This window comes from Sceloporus undulatus, chromosome 5 (genome assembly GCF_019175285.1).
Source record: "Sceloporus undulatus isolate JIND9_A2432 ecotype Alabama chromosome 5, SceUnd_v1.1, whole genome shotgun sequence".
Classification (NCBI taxonomy): Eukaryota; Metazoa; Chordata; class Lepidosauria; order Squamata; family Phrynosomatidae; genus Sceloporus; species Sceloporus undulatus.
The window spans coordinates 173,736,372-173,755,246 of NC_056526.1; the positions used below are offsets into that span (position 1 = coordinate 173,736,372).

The following is an 18,875-nucleotide window of genomic DNA, read 5'->3' on the forward strand; positions in this document are numbered from 1 at the left end:
TTTGTACACGTGTCACTGAAAAGAATTTTAGGTCACATCTCTTTGCTGTTTATTTAGGCAATTTGCAGACAGCAAAGCTTCTTGGGAAAGTCTTGCATATGTCATAAAACTATTTCCATTAGCAAAAAGTAACAAGACACATAAACTTCATCAGAAGTGGGAACCTTTGGAGATGTGGGAACATGGCAGGATCATATGATATGACAAACAGGTACAAAGGGACAGAACCAGGGAAGCAGAAATATAATTTCCAGTTGCCCATTCCTTATTTTGAAGCCAGGTTTGTCCATAATAATGTTAAATTTTGACATTCCAACACGACTGGGACTAGGGGCTTGTCTTTAAAAAACTGTTTATAAAAATTATAAAATGCACTGGCTGCTGAGGGATGATGGGGAGGTTACTTAGCAAAGGACTGACATCTATACCACTGCACCACTTGCTCCAGTTTGCTATAGTGCCATAGCCACAGTCACAGCAACAGCAGATGGTAGCCTCAGAGGCTCGACAAGACAAAGAACTCTAAATTATTATATTACATTATAATTTTAAAAACATGACAAAATATGGAAGTTTAATCTTCTAAAATACTATTTAACCATCATGTCCTTCAGGAGTAGGAATTCTTAACAGGATGATCTCATGTGACTGAAGTATTCCATTTTCCATTTTTACTACCTGCCATGATTTGCTAATGAATTTTTGTATATTGTGGGAGAGCTGCCAAACAGATGATAGAAAATGGGGAAGATTAATTCCCTTAATCCCCATCTGTAGCTAAAAGAGAACAAAGATGCTATATAAGCCACGAAAACATATGTTTAAAAGATATTTGGGTTTTATGTAAAGAGTGTTTGCTTTACCACTAAAGCATAACGTGCATGGAGAGTTAAGCAGTAAAAATCATGGGCTCTTGCAGAGCTTAAATCCACTTTCATGGAACATCGAGAAAATGTCAACAAAGTCAGTATCAATTACCTGGCCAAGACACAGGTTTTCAAGAAGTGGCAAACCTAACAGTGGTAATGAGGCTAAAAGAAAAATAATAATAATAAAAGAGACAGTAATAACATAGGTTTAGGGTTAGTCTGGAGTAACAAACACTTGAGGCAAAGCTCAAAAATCAGTGTGTATAGAGTCATTGTACTGTCTATTCTCCTTTATGGGTCTGAAACATGGGTCACCTATCGCCAACACCTACGACTCCTCAAACACTTTCATCAGCGCTGTTTATGTATAATTCTAAATATACACTGGGCTGACTATGTGATAAATGTTGCTGTCCTTGAGAAAGCAGGGATCACCAGCATTGAGGGCATGCTATTGAGAATGCAGCTGTGCTGGGCAGGACACATTTCTAGGATGGAGAACCATCACTTCCCAAAAATAATACTCTATGGTGAACTCACCACAGGCCAGCGTAAGAGGGGCGCCCCAAAGAAGAGATACAGTGAGCCCTTTTTTTATGCGGGGGGATCCGTTCCAGATCCCTCTGCACAAAAAAAAATGTGTATGCTCAAGTCCCATTAAAAATAATGGGGCTTGTGCATGGTGTGGTGGCCCACGCCATGGGCGCACACTCCATTAGTCTTAATGGGACGCGCCACCCCTTGTGCCCCGCAGGCTCCCTTCTGGTTTTCGGCATATGCTGAAAGTCACATGTGGCGCATCCATGTATGACGCGGGTGCACTGTACAAGGACTCCCTGAAACAACATCTCAGGCTTGGCCAAATCAGTCACCAACAATGGTCCGCCCTGGCCTATCACTGGGAGGCACGGAGACACACTATCCATGATGCTGCAGCCTTTTTCGATAACTCATGCCGAACGAATCTCAAAGAGAAACGACAACGCAGAAAGAACCACAACTTGGAAATATCACCCAAGGAGACATTCTGCTGTGCTTTCTGCAACCGAACTTGTTTATTTTGTTTTAAAATACTGCTCAGTAAAGCATTCTCTTCACCCATTTGCTATTTAGAGCAAGAAGGTTTAGTTTAGGCAATATAGGTCTTGCCTTCATGCCTCTATTCACACCATCTCTTAAGCTTTTCCCAAATGCTGAATGATCCATTGTAATGCATGGTCATCAACAATCCATGTATCTAAGTAACCAGACCATGTCATAGAGTCATAGTGTCATAGAGTTGGAAGAGACCACATGGGCCATCAAGTCCAACCCCCTGCCATGCAGGAAATCCAATCAAAGCATCCCCAATAGATGGCCATCTAGCCTCTGCTTAAAGACCTCCAAGGAAGGAGACTCCACTACACTCCGAGGGAGTGTGTTCCACTGTCGAACAGCCCTTACTCTCAGGAAGTTCTTCCTAATGTTGAGGTGGAATCTCTTTTCCTGTAGCTTGCATCCATTGTTCCGGGTCCTGTTCTCTGGAGCAGCAGAAAACAAGCTTGCTCCCTCCTCAATATGACATCCTTTCAAATATTTAAACAGGGCTATCATATCACCTCTTAACCTTCTCTTCTCCAGGATAAACATCCCCAGCTCCCTGAGTCGTTCCTCATAGGGCAAGGTTTCCAGACCTTTCACCATTTTAGTCACCCTCCTTTGGACACGCTCCAGTTTCTCAATGTCCTTTTTGAATTGTGGTGCCCAGAACTGGACACAATATTCCAGGTGGGGTCTGACCAGAGCAGAATACAATGGCACAATTACTTCTCTTGATCTAGACACTATACTTTTATTGATGCAGCCTAAAATTGCATTGGCCTTTTTAGCTGCCGCATCACACTGTTGACTCATGTTCAACTTGTCTCTCCCAGAGGTCTGTGGTCACATAGACTCTTCCTTCTTTCTTTCTTCTTCCTGCCTCAAGATGATGGAGCCAGCTCCCATGAGCTACTCCTTTTACCTGAAACTTTTCTCAGTCAATTTATGTGGACTATGTTTGTATCTTATGAACATGCATTTCAAAGCAGCTTAGTTAGGTAACTTAAATATTGCCCCTTTGCCTTACTTTGCCAGAGTTATATAAGAGAGATTAGGGTTTAGCACATTCTGCTGCAAACTCTTCTAAGGCACTTCTGAATTTTATCGATCTTCATCTTTCCACAAAAAAAGTCATTATCACATCAGTAATCTACCCCTAATATAAAATAGTTAATTTAAGGAACTTCATGGAAAAAAGGCCTCTTTCTCTCTCACACACGCACACACACTACTTCTGGGAAAATAACTCTGCTTCTAAAACTTCCTAAAGAACTATCTTCTCCCAGTATCCCTTCAACCAATTATTAAAATGAATTCCCAACTATTGAAAAGTCTGGAGAGTAAAGGTTGTTATAAGGGTGGGAAAAGTACAGGAAACTGTCCTTTTCTGGCTTCCTTGGGCTGATTTATCTTAAACTCTAGTGCACTGTGATACGATTGTAGCAACATAATATCCAAGGGGAAAGCAACAGTACAATTAAAGGAAGGGATGCAAGAAATGTTTATATGTCTAGGCTTATCAAACATTTTTCAAGCAGAGGCTCTGATAAATACCTGAGAGTTTTAGCAGGTCTTTATGGTCAAATTACAGAAGATAGCTGTATCAGGCTGTTGCATCAAACTTAGTGAGACACAGATCTTCATGCATTAAAAGTCCAGTTTGGGAGATGTGTCTAGTAGTTACTTAAACACTATAGGTGTCCTCCTCCAAGAATAAAATGAAAATGAGCTAGGGTGGAGGAAGAAAGAATACAAAAAGCCAAGCAATGCAAAACATAGCAAATAGGTGTGCCACTGTATTGCACATCAGAAAAAGAGAATCCAAGGAATAAAACAGATCCAGCCAGCACGGGTGTGACCCACTCCTGACAAGCAGCCAAACTGTATATTGTATATTGAAATTATATATCATGTATATGATGTAAGATAGACGATTACACTCTTGTCTAATATAGATATTCCCAGTAAATCCAATTAATTTAATATGTAGCAAGCTTTCAAAAAGAAAAAGAAAAGAAAGCTTTCCCATCACCACCGATATCAGACAAAATAATTTAAAGTTATTGCATGCATCTATTTATGGCCTTAACTGAGAAGGGACTGCTGCATTTCTACAGTTCAGAAGTCAGCTATGAAAAACATTTTATTTGGTCAAGGAAATACCAATTTTCCCACTATTTTAAGCAAACAAATGATAATCTTCTGTCATGCATTTCCATTTATGGATAGCAGGATAACATCGAGTTCCCCCCCCCCTTTTCTATAAAGTTAGGAACCCATATTATCTTCTGGCTCTCTTCCAAGAAAAACAAACAAACCCTTCAACACTATGTCTCTTCTCACAATACCCTTAAAGATAACCATCTTTAAATGAATAATGAGAAAACGGTTTGACTAAAAATAGCTCAATAAAATGGTGGGGACATTGAACTGGAGCAACCAGCCCTCTGGGCTCTAAATGAAAAGAAGAAAAACAAGGTCTCATTCTTCTTTGTTTATATTAAATAGAATGCATCTGAATGGGCTTCCCCCAAAGGCATATTTTGGACATTTTACAAACAGCTTTTTCCCCTTGACATGAAAACAGATGCAACATGGGTGGCTTCTCATGCTATTTTTTTTTTTTTTTATTACAGATGGTTCTTACCCTCTTCTTGAAAATACATGAAAGCGGCAAACAGGAATAAACTTAGATACCTATTTCCCTTTATATCAAGGGGGAAAGCTATAGCTGTCTGTACAGACTGCCACAGCTAAGAAGCATGTGGGAACAAATACTAGAGTTGTTGTTTCAATGCTGCAAGAGAAAACATTACCTGCAATTTCATCCCTGCTGGAGCTTGCTGTGTTACTTCTGTCCTACTTCCCTAAGGCACTCCTGCCTAACTGCTGTTTGACTTTCACTATTTAAGAAAACTCTGCTGCCATATGTTAAGCGATTAAGCATTTGTCCAAACTTATCTGATGTTTCTGATGCTAAGAAAGGTTCCAGACTCTTATTGATTGGATATTGATAATATTTGCTCCTTTAAAAAAACATTTACGGGCATCTCACAATGATCTTGCAAAACATGCAACTATTATGAACACTCTAATTTTCAAATGGGAGAAGAGAGGCTTGCCTAAGGCCAGATAGTCTGTCTCCCAGCCCAACTCTTTCCATAGGATTACACTTTAATGATCATCACATCATCTTAATAAGGCCATTTGAAACAGGATAGAACACCACAAGGCATATTTCTACACAAATGGCTTACAGACACTGCTGCTCTTATCCAAGTATTACATTGAGGAGTTTCATTAGGGATTTTTTTTAAAAAAAAACTTACAACATAGCCACATGTTTTAAATCCTACAACCTGCCAAAATTGTTATTGTGTGTTAAGCAAACTACAACTTTATGATCAATTACACAGAGCATAAAAAAGACACTCAACCCCATCCTTTCTCATGGGACAGAAGTTAATGACTGTCTTTTTTTGCAATCTATTTTTGCAAGAGAGCATTATTAATTCCAGAATTCACAAGCTACTGACCCACAAGTACCAAGTGTTCCCATATTTAGCTAGTTAACTAAAACCCACAGTATTTGATGCCATTAAATGGAAAGAGTCTGACTACAGAGGAAAACAGCTTGTTTTTCAGCACTAAGTGTTAGTTCAGCAAAAGAGAGAATTGGTCTGTTCAGGATGTTTAAAAATCATTTGAAAGGCCTATGTACTGTACTCTATTTTTTCAGTTATCCAACCCTTTTAAACAGGGTTTAAAATATATATTAGAAATTTGACCTTTCTAATGCTATTAGATCTTGCCTCTTCTGTTGTCACTGCAGCTGCATTTGCCTCAGAAAAAACCTCTTGTACCTCTTGCTGCTATAAGGTAATCAATAAATCTGATGCTGGAAAGATTTCAGCTAAGGCAATATACGGACGGGATGTGCTGTATTTTCGGGTGGGGGCAAAAGCTAAACATGCAGAGACAAAGCTTCATTTGTTGTTCTTGGTGAACCAGCTGCCATTTCTAAAGACACAGACCATTTTAAAAAAACACCACAGATTTCACAAGGCCTAGAGACAGATGGGGCTGTATGCTGCTGGTGGGAAGGGGCAGAGAAGAAGAGAGAATGTGCTGGTCAACTGTTACAAGAAATTTAGCACAATCTTTTGTATGTTTGTTCACAGGTCTGAACAAATTCAGTGGGGCTTATTCTTAAATGGCACATGGAAATATGAGCCTTACAGTCACCATAAGTCATAAATAACTTGAAGGCACACAACCACAATGCTTACATTTCTTAACATGCCAGTCTCTTCACAAAATCCATACAAAGCCAGAGATAGAAATTTTCTTGTATTTTCCTGTTCGGATGCAAAGGCTGCTCAAGAATGAAGTCAGGCAAGAATAGCATCCTCTCCATGCTGCTACTACAGTTGCATAATTTTACCTCAATCTAAGAAGTGTGGAGCAAACAGCTTTCATGCTGGAATGCCCATCTCCCTTTGAGACAAGGGGTCATCTGCTCATTAAATAATAGTACCCCCCCCCCATCACTCTAAATAAAAATATGGCTGAAATCAGAGGTCCTCTGTAGGTATACAGTGGGGCCTTGGTATCCACTGGGGTTTGGCTCCAAGATTCTCTGTGAACACCAAAATCCATGGATGTTCAAGTCTTATTAAATGCAATGGATAGTAAAATGGCAAAATCAAGGTTTGTTTTTCTGTAATTTTTTAAAAAGTATTTTCAAGCCGTGAATGGTTGAATCCATGGATAAAGAATCTGTAGATATGGAGAGACAACTGTATTCTGCTGAAAAACACCTATTTCCTTCTTATCCAGTACAAAGCACTGGTAAATAAATGATTGAAAATAATTTAGTGTGACCACGTACTGTATGTATGCTTTCTGAAATATTTTCAGCTGTGTCAGTGGAAAATCTCAGTATCTGGCTTAGTATCTGGCTCTTAAATAATCTGGTATGTTTATCCAGTAAATTTACTCTTTGTGGCAGGCTCTTCTCTCATTCCCAATGCCTTCTAAAGCATGTTTTGTGGGTACCAGAGTGAGGGTCTTCATGGTGCCTGGTCCCAGGCTTTGGAATTCTCACTCTATGAATGTGAGGAAAGCTCCCTCCTTGCTCTCCTGCCAGCCAGTGAAAACCTGTGTATTACAATAGCCTTTCTGGAATTAACTGCAATGGGCTTTTCATGGTTATATTGTTTCATTGTTTTAACACTCTATCTTTTAATGAATTAATACATGTTTTTAATTCTATAGACTTTATAGGAGTCTACAGAATGTGGATGCATTCATCCTCAGTACCTGCCTATGTCTCCTAGTATTTGCTATATTTAATCACTTAAAAGTATTTGCTATAGCTAACTACAAGATATATCAAGACCCACTTGTAAGCAATCTCGTTCATTTCTTCCCACAATAAGGTAGAAAACCAGATGGAACCAAGACTACACAAAAAGTCAAGTTATCATAAGCTTCAAAACCTACAATGTACGATCTCTAAGCACAGAGCCACATTCACTGACATCAAGACTCAAATCAATATGCAGAACCAACCACAGCAAAGGAATGAGCATGAAGAGGATTCACATTACATCTAGTACAGGGATGAGAAATCTGAGACCAATCAGATATAAATCAGCCACAGCATGGGCCAATGGTGAAGGATGATGGGAGATGTACTTCAAGAATATCTGAAGCATCACAGGTTCCCCACCCTTAGTCTTGCATTTACCTCTTCAATGCCTGTTGTTCATTATCTTTTTGGCACTGGAAACTACAACAACAGAGGGCTAGGGAGAAAGGCAGAAAACTCTACATGTATCATCTGCATCAGAACACCTAGAAGCTATGAAAAACTGTAGCAGTAGCTGCACGTGAAAGGAAAACAAACACTGAGGTATATTATATGGATGCTAGGGGCATCATTTCTGTACTAGGATTATTTCCTCCAATATCTATACAGAGATGCAGTTGACACATCTAACTAGTGAGGGTGTGATGGGGGAAGAACATGACTTTTTTTATCCTGTCCAACAATTCTTTATTATTATGGTCCACAACACACTGAAAAAATCATCCAGTGTGAGACTGCTTTAACTGCCCTGGCTCAGTGCTAGGGAATCATGGGAATTGTCGTTTATTGTGGCATCAAAGCTCTCTGACAGAGAAGGCTAAACTACAGAGAACTACAGTTCTCAGATTTCCCTAGCATTGAGCCAGGGCAGTTAAAGCAGTGTCAAACTGGGTTATTTCTGCAGTGTTTTTGGACATAAATGTTAGTACTGTAAATCAAAAGCCACTTCAAGAAGACTGGTTAGTAGTAAGGGCATAAATATTCTTTCCTTTTAAAAGAATGCCTATTCTACAGAGATGTTATGCTTTAGTTAAGGATTCATGCTGGTATTCCAATGTCACTATATTTTGAATGATCTTTTGGCTGTTTATCATTGAGTTCCCTGGCATGTTTTTATTCCATTGTATTTTCCCAAGTCTCTCTCCCTCTTTCTTTTCTTCCTTGCAATGCTCTCCATGTTACTGTACTTCTTCCATTCCATGCACAGATGTTAACCTTTAAATCAAATACAACCCCATGAATGTTGTAGATCTTCTTGTTCTAGATCTCCCCATGATCCAACCTCTTCCTTGCATTTTAAAATGAGCTGAAAATAGTAAGCTTGCTATGGAAACTGGGAAGGTAAAGTAGCATGAGGTTTTTTATAATGTTGCATAGCTTGCAATTAGCACAGATCAAAGGCTCTTGCTGTCTCTACTCATTTGAGCAAACTGCCCTAAGTCCAAAAAGTGAAATCATTATTTCCACTTCAAACAGGTAGTTACCAAATTTGTTGGCAGAAGCAGATGGGTTCCCATGAAGGGAACTTTCTTTGGGCACTCGCTGAATGTGGCATTTGCTTTTATGGACACTCTTGCTAAGAATAAATCCATTAGAAACTAGTTTCTATTTAGCAACTGTTTTAAAAGTGCTGTTCAAAAGTATTTTTAAACTTACCTTGCATGCAGCAGTGCTGTGATGCCAGCTCACAATACAAAGGCCATAAAAATAACTCCCTCTCACAGTCCAGAATGAATTGCATGCATGACTGCCCCAAACCCAAGAAGGTCACAACAGACAGCAGGACCTTTGTAAAGGGCACATAAACAGCTCTGCTCCTTTGTTCATGCATTTCTTTATCAGCTTTTAATTAGCTGAAACTTTTGGCAATACTAGGAAGAGAAGATTGTTGCACTGTACACTCTGTTCCAATGTACCAACATCACAACATAGTTCCCTTCTATTATCAGAGAAGCAATTGATTAGCATACCAGAATGAAGTACACTAATTCCAGAGCAAAAAGCACACCATACAAAGGAATACACGATAGACATTAATTGTAACCTAAATTTGAGAGGTGATTATTAATAACATACTGAAAAATTAAGCTTATTGAATTCAACTACCTGTGTGCTCTCTCTCTCTCTCTCTCTCTCTCTCTCTCTCTCACACACACACACACACACAGAGAGAGAGAGAGAGAGAGAGAATGGATTGAGTACAGATCACTTTTATTTCAAAGCAAAGCTGCACAGCAAAGTTTCCTAATGGGAGACTAGAGTCTAAAAAGAAAGGCAATAAAAGTACATGACAACCTGAGAATTTTTAATGCTAAGATCCACTATTTACTCTAGGTTGATTTGGGGATCTTTGTGCGGAAGAAAATTTCTGTTACCTTATGATGGAAATATGAGGTTTTTTAAAAAAAATATTCTTTCAGTCAGATTTCATAAGTGTTCTATATACCCTAGTAAAAGTATAACAACACTGACAGTGTTAAAAAGTTTTCTGGGAGTTGGGTGGAGTTTAAGCTATTTTAGACAACAAAAATTCAGTCCTAATTTTAAAAAGTGTAGATATAAGCTGCTAGCGTGTTCAAAAGGAAAACCAAATGTATAAGTACGCTTCAGACTAATAAATATGCATTCATCAGTTCTCCCATGGCTATCTATAAAAAAAAGGACTAAAGACTTGTCCTATCCATCTTCGAAGATACAATATAGCCCTGACAGCACCTCTGGACATTCCCCCAGCTACTGTATATGTTAAGTCTACTGACATGTGACTTCTTGCAATGTCTAAAGTTTATTTTACATAGAGTATCCTTTACCGAAGGCCCTAAATACCCTAAAAACACCAGATCCTGTCTGATCCTGGAAGCTAAGCAGAATCAGCCCTGCTTAGTACTTGGATGGGAGACCACCACTGAATACCAGGTGCTGGCTGGTGTATTTCAGATGAATAAACTGGCAAAACCACCTCTGAGTATTTTTTGCCTAAGAAAATTGCCATAAGTCATTGAGTAATTTGAAGGCACACACACAAACAATATAAATACAACCTATTTTTAATTATTACAATATAAAGTATGTTACGATGAAGCGTAAAAATGAAGGAATCCAGGATGCCACCTTCATAACCACAATAAGGTCCTGTTTACATGCAACTGTAATGTAAATTCCCTTTTTTCTGGAAATAAATTTTGCAAAAAAAAAATTATGCTGAACTGAAATAGTAACAGGAAACTATGTTCTGGGTTAGGAAACCATAGGGCTGCCTTATCTACACTCCCTCATCCCAAGCAACAGAACAATTCCTGAAACAGTAATTAGTTTTTCTACTAGGAGCCAGCAGCTCGCAGACTGGCACTGGTCTATGGACTACCTCTTTGAGTAGCTGTGGGATAAAAGACACTAATTTAAATCAAACTCTTCTACTGCTATGTTGCAGCTCAGATGCACATAAAACATACATACCAATGAAGTACAAGTTCTGATCCACACATCAAACTGATAGGAAACTTTTTTAGTGTGGTGACTATTTTTAGTTTAGTTTTAGTGACTATTTTAAAACATGACACATTTCAAGATCCTAATGCCATATGAAGGTGGGGCATCTCCCACTTTCTTACAAACCAGCTGAATTTCTAGGGTTCATACAACAAAGGAATTTTGCAATTAGATCATGTTACCAAAATATTAATTTTCAGTGGTTCCAAGTAATGCATGATGCAGAAAGCTTCATATAAAATGGGTTTTTGAAAAAAGAAAAAAAGCAGTGCTTGCTTACCCGAGAGATTGTCAAAGGCATGTTGAAGTCTTTGCCACCTTGAAGCCTGAAACCCCAAGGGGCTGGACCAACCAAAGATACACTGTAATTGTTCATGGTGTTCAGCACTCCAATTCAAACCACAAATGTCTGTAAGAGAAGTTTAAAGATTACTTGGATATTGAGCCACACACACAGACAATAATGAGTTCAGCATAAAGTGAGTAATTTCCCCCACAGAAGTCTGTTCATGCCTAAGGACACCAATCAAAGAAACTATAATGTAGAGGTGTGAATTATGGACTCCCTCCAGCTGTTTTTCTGGCTTTCAAGACTGGACGTCTTGAACCTGATGTCTTGAACCAAGAATCCCTGAACCGTCCCCTTTTCTACCCCTCCCAAAAGGGTTAACTGCCTCTGCTGGAATAGCAATTTACCTTTTAAATAACTTGCATCTCCCTATCCCAACCTATTAAGGAATAAAAAAGATTATTTTCCCCCAAAACCACAAGCAGCCACTTCTAGTGTTGCTTTGTTTGGAATTTAAAGCTTCCCTAGGGCTCCCAGGGCCAGATCCACTGCAGTTGCCTACCCCTTTTATAAATAAAGTATGATTCCCAACAACAGACAGAGAGCACTGCTTTTAACTTTTAGAATGTTACTTAAGGTCTGTTATCTGCAGTCCACAAATATTCAGGGAGACAATTCCAAGACTACTGAGCAACAAATGAAAAAGGATAGAGCCAAGCCAAAGAAAGGGAACTCTTGGTTGGGTGAGCAACCTAGAGTTCATAGAACAAATTTCAGTTGCAGAAGGCTGATTTTGGGTATTTCTACACCACATTTTTGGCAAAGCTGCTTTGAAAATAGATTGCAGGGCTGAACCCCAGAACACGTTATGCCCTGGATACTTGTTTCTGCTCAAAGGCTCTAGCAAAGTCTTTCCAAGGCTTCTCATTCCCTTCTGAAAGGCAAATGCTTTCACTAACTATTCATTAGCGCAATGCACTGAAATTTCAGCACACAAAAGACATCTAGGTCTGTGGTGGCAAACCTATGGCATACGTGTCCTCACTGGCATGCAAAGCCATCTCTGAGGGCACAGAGAGAGATGGGTGGGTGGGGGAAGAGGAAAAACAAGCATGTGCGTATTTTTCCTCTTCCCCATCCTCCCATACCTTTAACTGCCTCCGGGGAAGTCCTGCCACTAGAAGGCGAAAGTCCCACCCCAGAAGTCCCATCCCCTGGCACCAGATGACACCTGGTGCATGAACACCTTTCAGTTTGGGCACTCAGTCTCTAAAAGGTTCACCATCACTGATCTAGGTGATATCTGTTCTAGTTCCAGAGCTCTGAGAAGAAAACTCAGACGTTGATAGAGATCACTAACAGAGGGAGTCAAGAAATCTAGTCATTTCAATGTGACCTGATGGGTCTATACTGGAAATTTAGTGGCATACCAACTCAATCTTACCTCAGGATAAGGAACAGATCTTTTTTTCTTGTTACTACATGCCTTCAAGCCCTTTCCAACTTAGTTAGGGCAATCCTAAGGTGAACCTATTGTGTGGTTTTCTTGGCAAGATTTGATTGAAGAGACTACTAAAATACTATTCTTCTTTACAAATCAATGACAAATCTGCACTTTCTTAAAGAAAAAAAATTATATCTTTTGCTTTAAAAATACTGATTGAGCTTTATAGATACTGCAAGCTGGAATCCTCTTGGTTAGTCCCAATAAGAACAGACCCAATGAATCAGTTTTTGAATGGAGAGTCAACTTGTCATTAAATCCAATTAATTCAATGAGTCTACTTTAGTCAAGAGTACCAATGGGATCCAGGCCATTAACACCTACATGTGCACACTGCAATTAGAAAGGCTACAATAAGCAGAGCAAGGGCTATTTTACCTTTTCCAACAAATTCAGTCTAAGCTCTCTTGCTGAAACATTTCAGCTAATTCATCTCACACAGAGCAGTAATCACAAAAAGTTATATAGCACATGCCAATAATTTGAATATCAAATATTCCTGCAATATGTCTACAGCATATTTCTTGAAACTTGGCAGAAAATGCCTTTCTTGTTGTCCAGAATCCAAGGTAACTGCTTAAACTTCACATCAGATAAAATTTTGTAATATTGCCTGTGTAGAAGCTGTCTTCTGTTTTTCCTATTTGGAAAGACTTAGAGGTGACATAGACTGTAAAATGAAACCAAAGCAGGCCATTAAAAGAACCTAAAATTTAAGGTGGAACTTCAATTAGCCATGTGATGTGGGTATAGCCATACATAATGGGTTATTTCTTTGAAGCCTATTTGTTTTTCTGTGTTTAGGGAAGAAGGCAAATCCACACAGCTGAAAGCATTGTGCATCTAGCCCTAGTCACAGTGCCAAAACAAGTGTATATGCACCACAACAGTAGCATGGACTCGCAATCATCCATGCATTTAGATTCCCTAAAAAGAAAGAACAAACACCTCTAAAGTTACTGAATACCCACCCTAGCATAACTGAACTAGACACAATCTAATGGTTGCTGAATGAACGAATACCTCTGACATGTCCCCTTCTGCAGGATTGAGTCTTCTTGTAGGGATTAAATTTTCTATTCCACTGCTGCCCACAGGATCAAGCCAGACACACAGTGGGGTGTCAGAGCAGTGGGTAGTACAGGTCTTCAGTGGCCACTCACTCACTGTCACAGAAGTACAGTAAAATTCAAAGATACAGCCATGATAGTCTGTAAAATCAGTATATAGAGAGATCTTGTAGCTCCTTTGAGACTAACTGAAAGAAAGAAGTGGGCAGTGTGAGCTTTCATAGATTAAAAATGCATCTGAGGAAATAGACTTTAGTCTATGAAAGCTCATACTGCCAATTTCTTTCTTTCAGTTAGTCTCAAAGGAGCTACAAGATCTCTCTACATACTGATTGGAGCCACTTGATTAACACAATGAATATCCATAAAAATGAAGCCAGCTTGGATCCCATACCAAGAGAAAGGCAGACTATAAATTTAATAAATCAATTAACAACAAATAGTCTGTCAGTTTTTGTAAATCCCACACTGCATATTAGAAATTGTTTAGATAACCACAAAATGGAAGCACAAGAGATTTTTTTATTGCCAGCAACCTTTCTCTCCACACCATTTCAGACTTTCTCATCTTGGATGTTGGGCTATTTCTTCCTCTAACCTTTTGTCAATGTTCAAGAACCCAGAGCAAATAAGAGGTTGCAGTCAAATGGCATTTAGTTCCTTGTGTCTTTTTTCTCAAATTGCTGGTTTGAGTGCTGGCCTATGACTCAAGGAGACCAGGGTTCAAATCCCTACTCAGCCACAGAATCCCACTCAGTGACCTTAGGCAAGTGACACTCTCTCAGTCTCGGAGAGAGAGGCAAAGGCAAAGCCCCTCTGAACAAATCTTACCAAGAGAACTGCATGAAAGGCTTGCCTAAGGGTTTCCATAAGCTGGAATAACAACTTGAAGGCACACAACAACAACACTATGAAGGCAGACAACTTTGATAGGTTGGGAGCCAGTTTTCTATCCCTGGAATCCTCCAGCAGATGCGCAGACCCCCCAGAAGATGTCAAAATAATTATGAAATACAGAAATGACCCAAGTCCACCACAGGTGTATTTTTTAAAAAACACATTAACCCATGTGGGGTTCCCTGCAAACTTTAAAAATCTTTTGGATGCTTCAGAGAGAGAGAATTCCCCCTTTTTGCCATTAAAAAGCTGGTCCAGGCAAGTCTGGGAGCAGTAAGAGTGGCAAAAACTGCGATGAACATTGCATGTGACTCCAGGGCCACACTTTTCTTATCAGTATACCAACATAGTACACTATGGTCATAGTCCAATGTTACTTTCATTTCCTTCCTCTACTTATATGAACCTAAGAAGGAATGACACAGTAACATGTCGATTTTTTTTTTAAAAGTACTTCTCTAAAATAAGCAAGAGCTACCAGGAATGTGGAAATCTTGACCATAGATCTTTTAGGCAGAATCAACATGAGCTTTTTTTCTCCATAATAAATCATTGATCGCTCTCCCAGAAACAACTTGAACAATATCAGTTGCATAAAAACTGCATAAAGAAGCCTAAATATGGGTGAATACAAAACTCAGACAGCGACAAATGCACTAGATTGCACAGAAAAAAACAAGCCAGGTGCCAATATTATTTTAGGAGAATCTGCACAGTTAAATCTTTTTTGAAACATTTCTAGTTTGTGTCATTATCTGAAGTATACCATAAGAATCTATTAGCTACAAGGCCATGGGGAGAAAATTCCTTACAAGCTACTTTCTAACAACCAACTTTCCTGTTGGAATTCCTACTTTTCTGCCCAGTTAATAAAGGTCCTAACAATAAGGAGCAAATAGAGCCACCAAACAATTATTCACTGTTCAATCTGCCCTGCCCTGAATGTGGCTTATCACACACTATACATACATGGATACACACATGCATATATATATATACACACACACACCTTCACACTATCTTTAAACTGGTATACCAGAAAATTGCAAAAACAGCCTAAAAGACATGCAGTGAAACTGGAGTTTATAGACAAAGAGAGGAAAAGGTACCAAAAGGACCCAATGTAAGAACCAGGACTCCCCATCTACTAAATGAGATAGCTACTCAATTTCTACTTCTCAGGGTGTATCCTGCAGAAGTAAAGAAGTCTGACACCACTTTAACTACCATGACTCTATCCTACAGAATCCTGGGATCTGTAATTTGGTGAGGCACTAGAGCAATAATTGTTCAGAGGAGGTTTTCCAGGCCATCCTCTGAGAAAAGAGAGTGTGACTTGCCCAAGGTCACCCAGTGGGTTTTCACATGGCTGAGCTGGGATTTGAACCTAGGTCTCCAGAGTCCTATTAGCCCAACACTCAAACCACTATATCACATTGGTGCGCTCTCTCTCTCTCTCTCTCTCTCACACACACACAATATGTTCATATTGGCTCTTCCCTAGAGCCAGACCCAAACACTTTTAATGCACGCTTTGAAGGCATGTTGTCTCAACCTCACATTGGCTAGCTCTGGCTTTCTCTCTCTCACACACACACAAAGGCATAGCCATGTTAGTCTGTAGAACCAGTCTGTAGAGAGATCTTGTAGCACCTTTGAGACTCACTGAAAGAAAGAAGTTGGTTGCATGGGATTTCCTAAACTTCAGTCTACTTCCTCTCCAAATGCATCTGAGGGAGTAGACTGAAGTCTAGGAAAGCTCATGTTGCCAACTTGTTTTTTTCAGTGAGTCTCAAAGGTGCTACAAGATCTCTCTCTATACACAAGCGCACATATATAAATAGATATAATATTTTCACACTGGCTCTCCTCGCCTTCCCTAGAACTAGAGCCAGACTTTTAATGCACACTTTGGAGGTTCATTGCTTCAGCTTCACATTAGCCCCCCCCCCCCCCGCAAAGATATAGCCATGTTAATCTGTGGAATCAGTCTGGAGAGAGATCTTGTAGCACCTTTGAGACTCACTGAAAGAAAGAAGTTGGTTGCATGGGCTTTCCTAAACTTCAGTCTACTTCCTCAGATGCATTTGAATCCAAGGGCCACAAGATCTCTCTACAAACATACATATATAGACATATATACTGTAATATTTTCACAGTGGCTTTCCTAACCTGCCCTAGAACCATTCCCAAAGACTTTTGATGCACCCTTTGGAGGTGCATTGCCTCAGCCTCACATTAGTGTTCTCTCTCTCTCTCTCTCTCACACACACACACACACACATTTAATACTTTCACAGTGGCTCTCCTAGCCTTCCCTAAAGCCAACCCATAGACTTTTAATACACACACTGGAAGCACAAAACCTCCCACTGACTCACACAATACTTTCCCAGTGGCTCTCTTCGCCTTCCCTTGAGCCAGACCCAAAGCTTTTCAATTCACTCTTTGGAGGCGCAAAACCTCTCTCTCACACGCACACACTTCCCCAGTGGCTCTCCTTGCCTTCCCTGGAGCCCGACCGAAGGCTTCCAGGACCCTCTTGGCCTCCTCCACCTGCAGCCGAGGACCCTGGAGCCTCCTGCCTCCTCCAGCGCAGCCCTCACCTTCTCTAGCCCAGCAGCAGCTCCCCTTCACTTGACAGGGGAGCCCTGGGAAGGCGCTCTGCTCTCCCACTCGCCCGCCCGCCCCGGTCCCCCCACTCACTCCAGAGAGGGCTCCTTCTTCCCTGCTGCTCCTGCTGCTGCTTGCCAGCTGTGGAAGGCAGGCAGCAAAGGCTCCCGCCTGGCTTGCTCTGGCAGTGGCCCGGGGCTCTTGTTTGCACTTCCGCCCCTTTGGCTGGGCTCCTCCCTTAATGTCCAGCTCTCTCTCAGCTGAGGGAGAAAGAGGCCAGAGCCAAGCTGGCAAGGAGGCCAGAGGGAAGGGAAGAGCCAGCACTAGGCTGCCCCTGGCTCTCTTCAAGCCTCCTTCTCCACTGCAGAAATAATCCACTTTATAACTGCCCTGACTCCAGTGGCCTCCCTAGGGTTGGTGTCACACACACACCCATTTGGGCCTCTTCCCATTTCACACCCCACAGACTCCTCAGTCATGCTCCCCTCTCCCTATTTTGCACTAATGTCACTCCTAAATCCTAATTTCCCCACTACTGAACGTAGCACTAAAATAGTTCTGACATAACAAAACGGTTAGCAAAAATATTTATTTGTTCTTATTTATTTTTATTCATTTATTTCCTTCCTCTCCCGCCTTTCTCCCTGAGGCGGCTCACAATGAACGCTCCTAAAAACGTAGCCCTGTTAAAAAAAACACACAATTAAAACGTCAGCTAAAATGAAAAGGGCACTTTCCAGTCATGACCACAGAATGCACCGCCTGAACATATGTACATGGATACCTGGGGACCGTTTGGTTAAGATGTGGCATTGGTCAAGAACATTTTGAAATTTCAATTTTTTTCCAAAAAAATTAAAATTTTGAAATGTGAAATTTTAAGTTTAAAAAAATTCCAGGCTCTCTTCTTTCTCCTCTCACTGAGCTTCACCCCACTCTCACTATCTCTTAAAGCATTTGAAAGAGAGACCAATGAATGACAGCCTGTTTCTGCCAAAAGGTAAGTGTTTCAGAAGCAGTGGTGTCACCCCCTCCTTAGGGCTTCACCTGGTGCAGTCTGCACACACAACACAGACACACCCCAATGCTATGGGATTCTGGAAACTAGTTTGTTGTGGCACCAGAGCTCTCTGACACACAGTCCCTAACACACTGCAGAAATAATCCAGTTTGACACCATTCTGGAGACCGTCGTTTGTTGTGGCGCCAGAGCTCTCTGCTCAAGAGGCCCAAAGCACAGAGGCCCAAACCACACTGCAGAAATAATCCAGTTCATGACCACTTTAACTGCCATGGCTCAGTGCTAAGGAATCCCGGGAACTGTAGTTTATTGTGGTGCCAGAGCTCTCTCTGACATAGGGCCAAAGCAAACCGCAAAACTAATCCAGTCTGAGACTGCTTTTTAAACCGCCTTGGCTCAGTGCTAGGGATTTCTAGAAATTGTAGTTTCTTTTGGCTCCAGAACCGTCTATTGTCTCTTTTTGGGAGAAAAGTGGGATAGAAATTAAACAAATAAACAAATCAATAAGACTAAATGAGTCCCTGTATTGGGAAAAAAGTGGGATATAAGATAATAATAATAATAATCTCACAAAAACTACAGTTCCCAGCATTCCCTAGGGCAGTTAAGGCAGTCTCAAATTGGGTTATTTCTGCAGTGTGTTTTGGACCAGAGAAGGCTAAATATCTC

General features: G+C 40.4%; 1 protein-coding gene across 1 annotated transcript in view; it reads right to left on the minus strand.

The window, feature by feature from the left end:
• Nucleotides 1–17,524, minus strand: part of PDLIM5 (PDZ and LIM domain 5) — a 140,769-nt gene extending 123,245 nt beyond the window's left edge. The window contains exons 1-3 of the mRNA XM_042469706.1: nt 17,279–17,524; nt 11,093–11,221; nt 10,590–10,699 (exon numbers count right to left, since the gene is read on the minus strand). Coding sequence (XP_042325640.1) covers nt 10,590–10,699; nt 11,093–11,188 — 206 coding nt within the window. The 5' untranslated portion in view covers nt 11,189–11,221; nt 17,279–17,524. The remainder of the gene's footprint in view (nt 1–10,589; nt 10,700–11,092; nt 11,222–17,278) is intronic.
• Nucleotides 17,525–18,875: the final 1,351 nt, after the last annotated feature.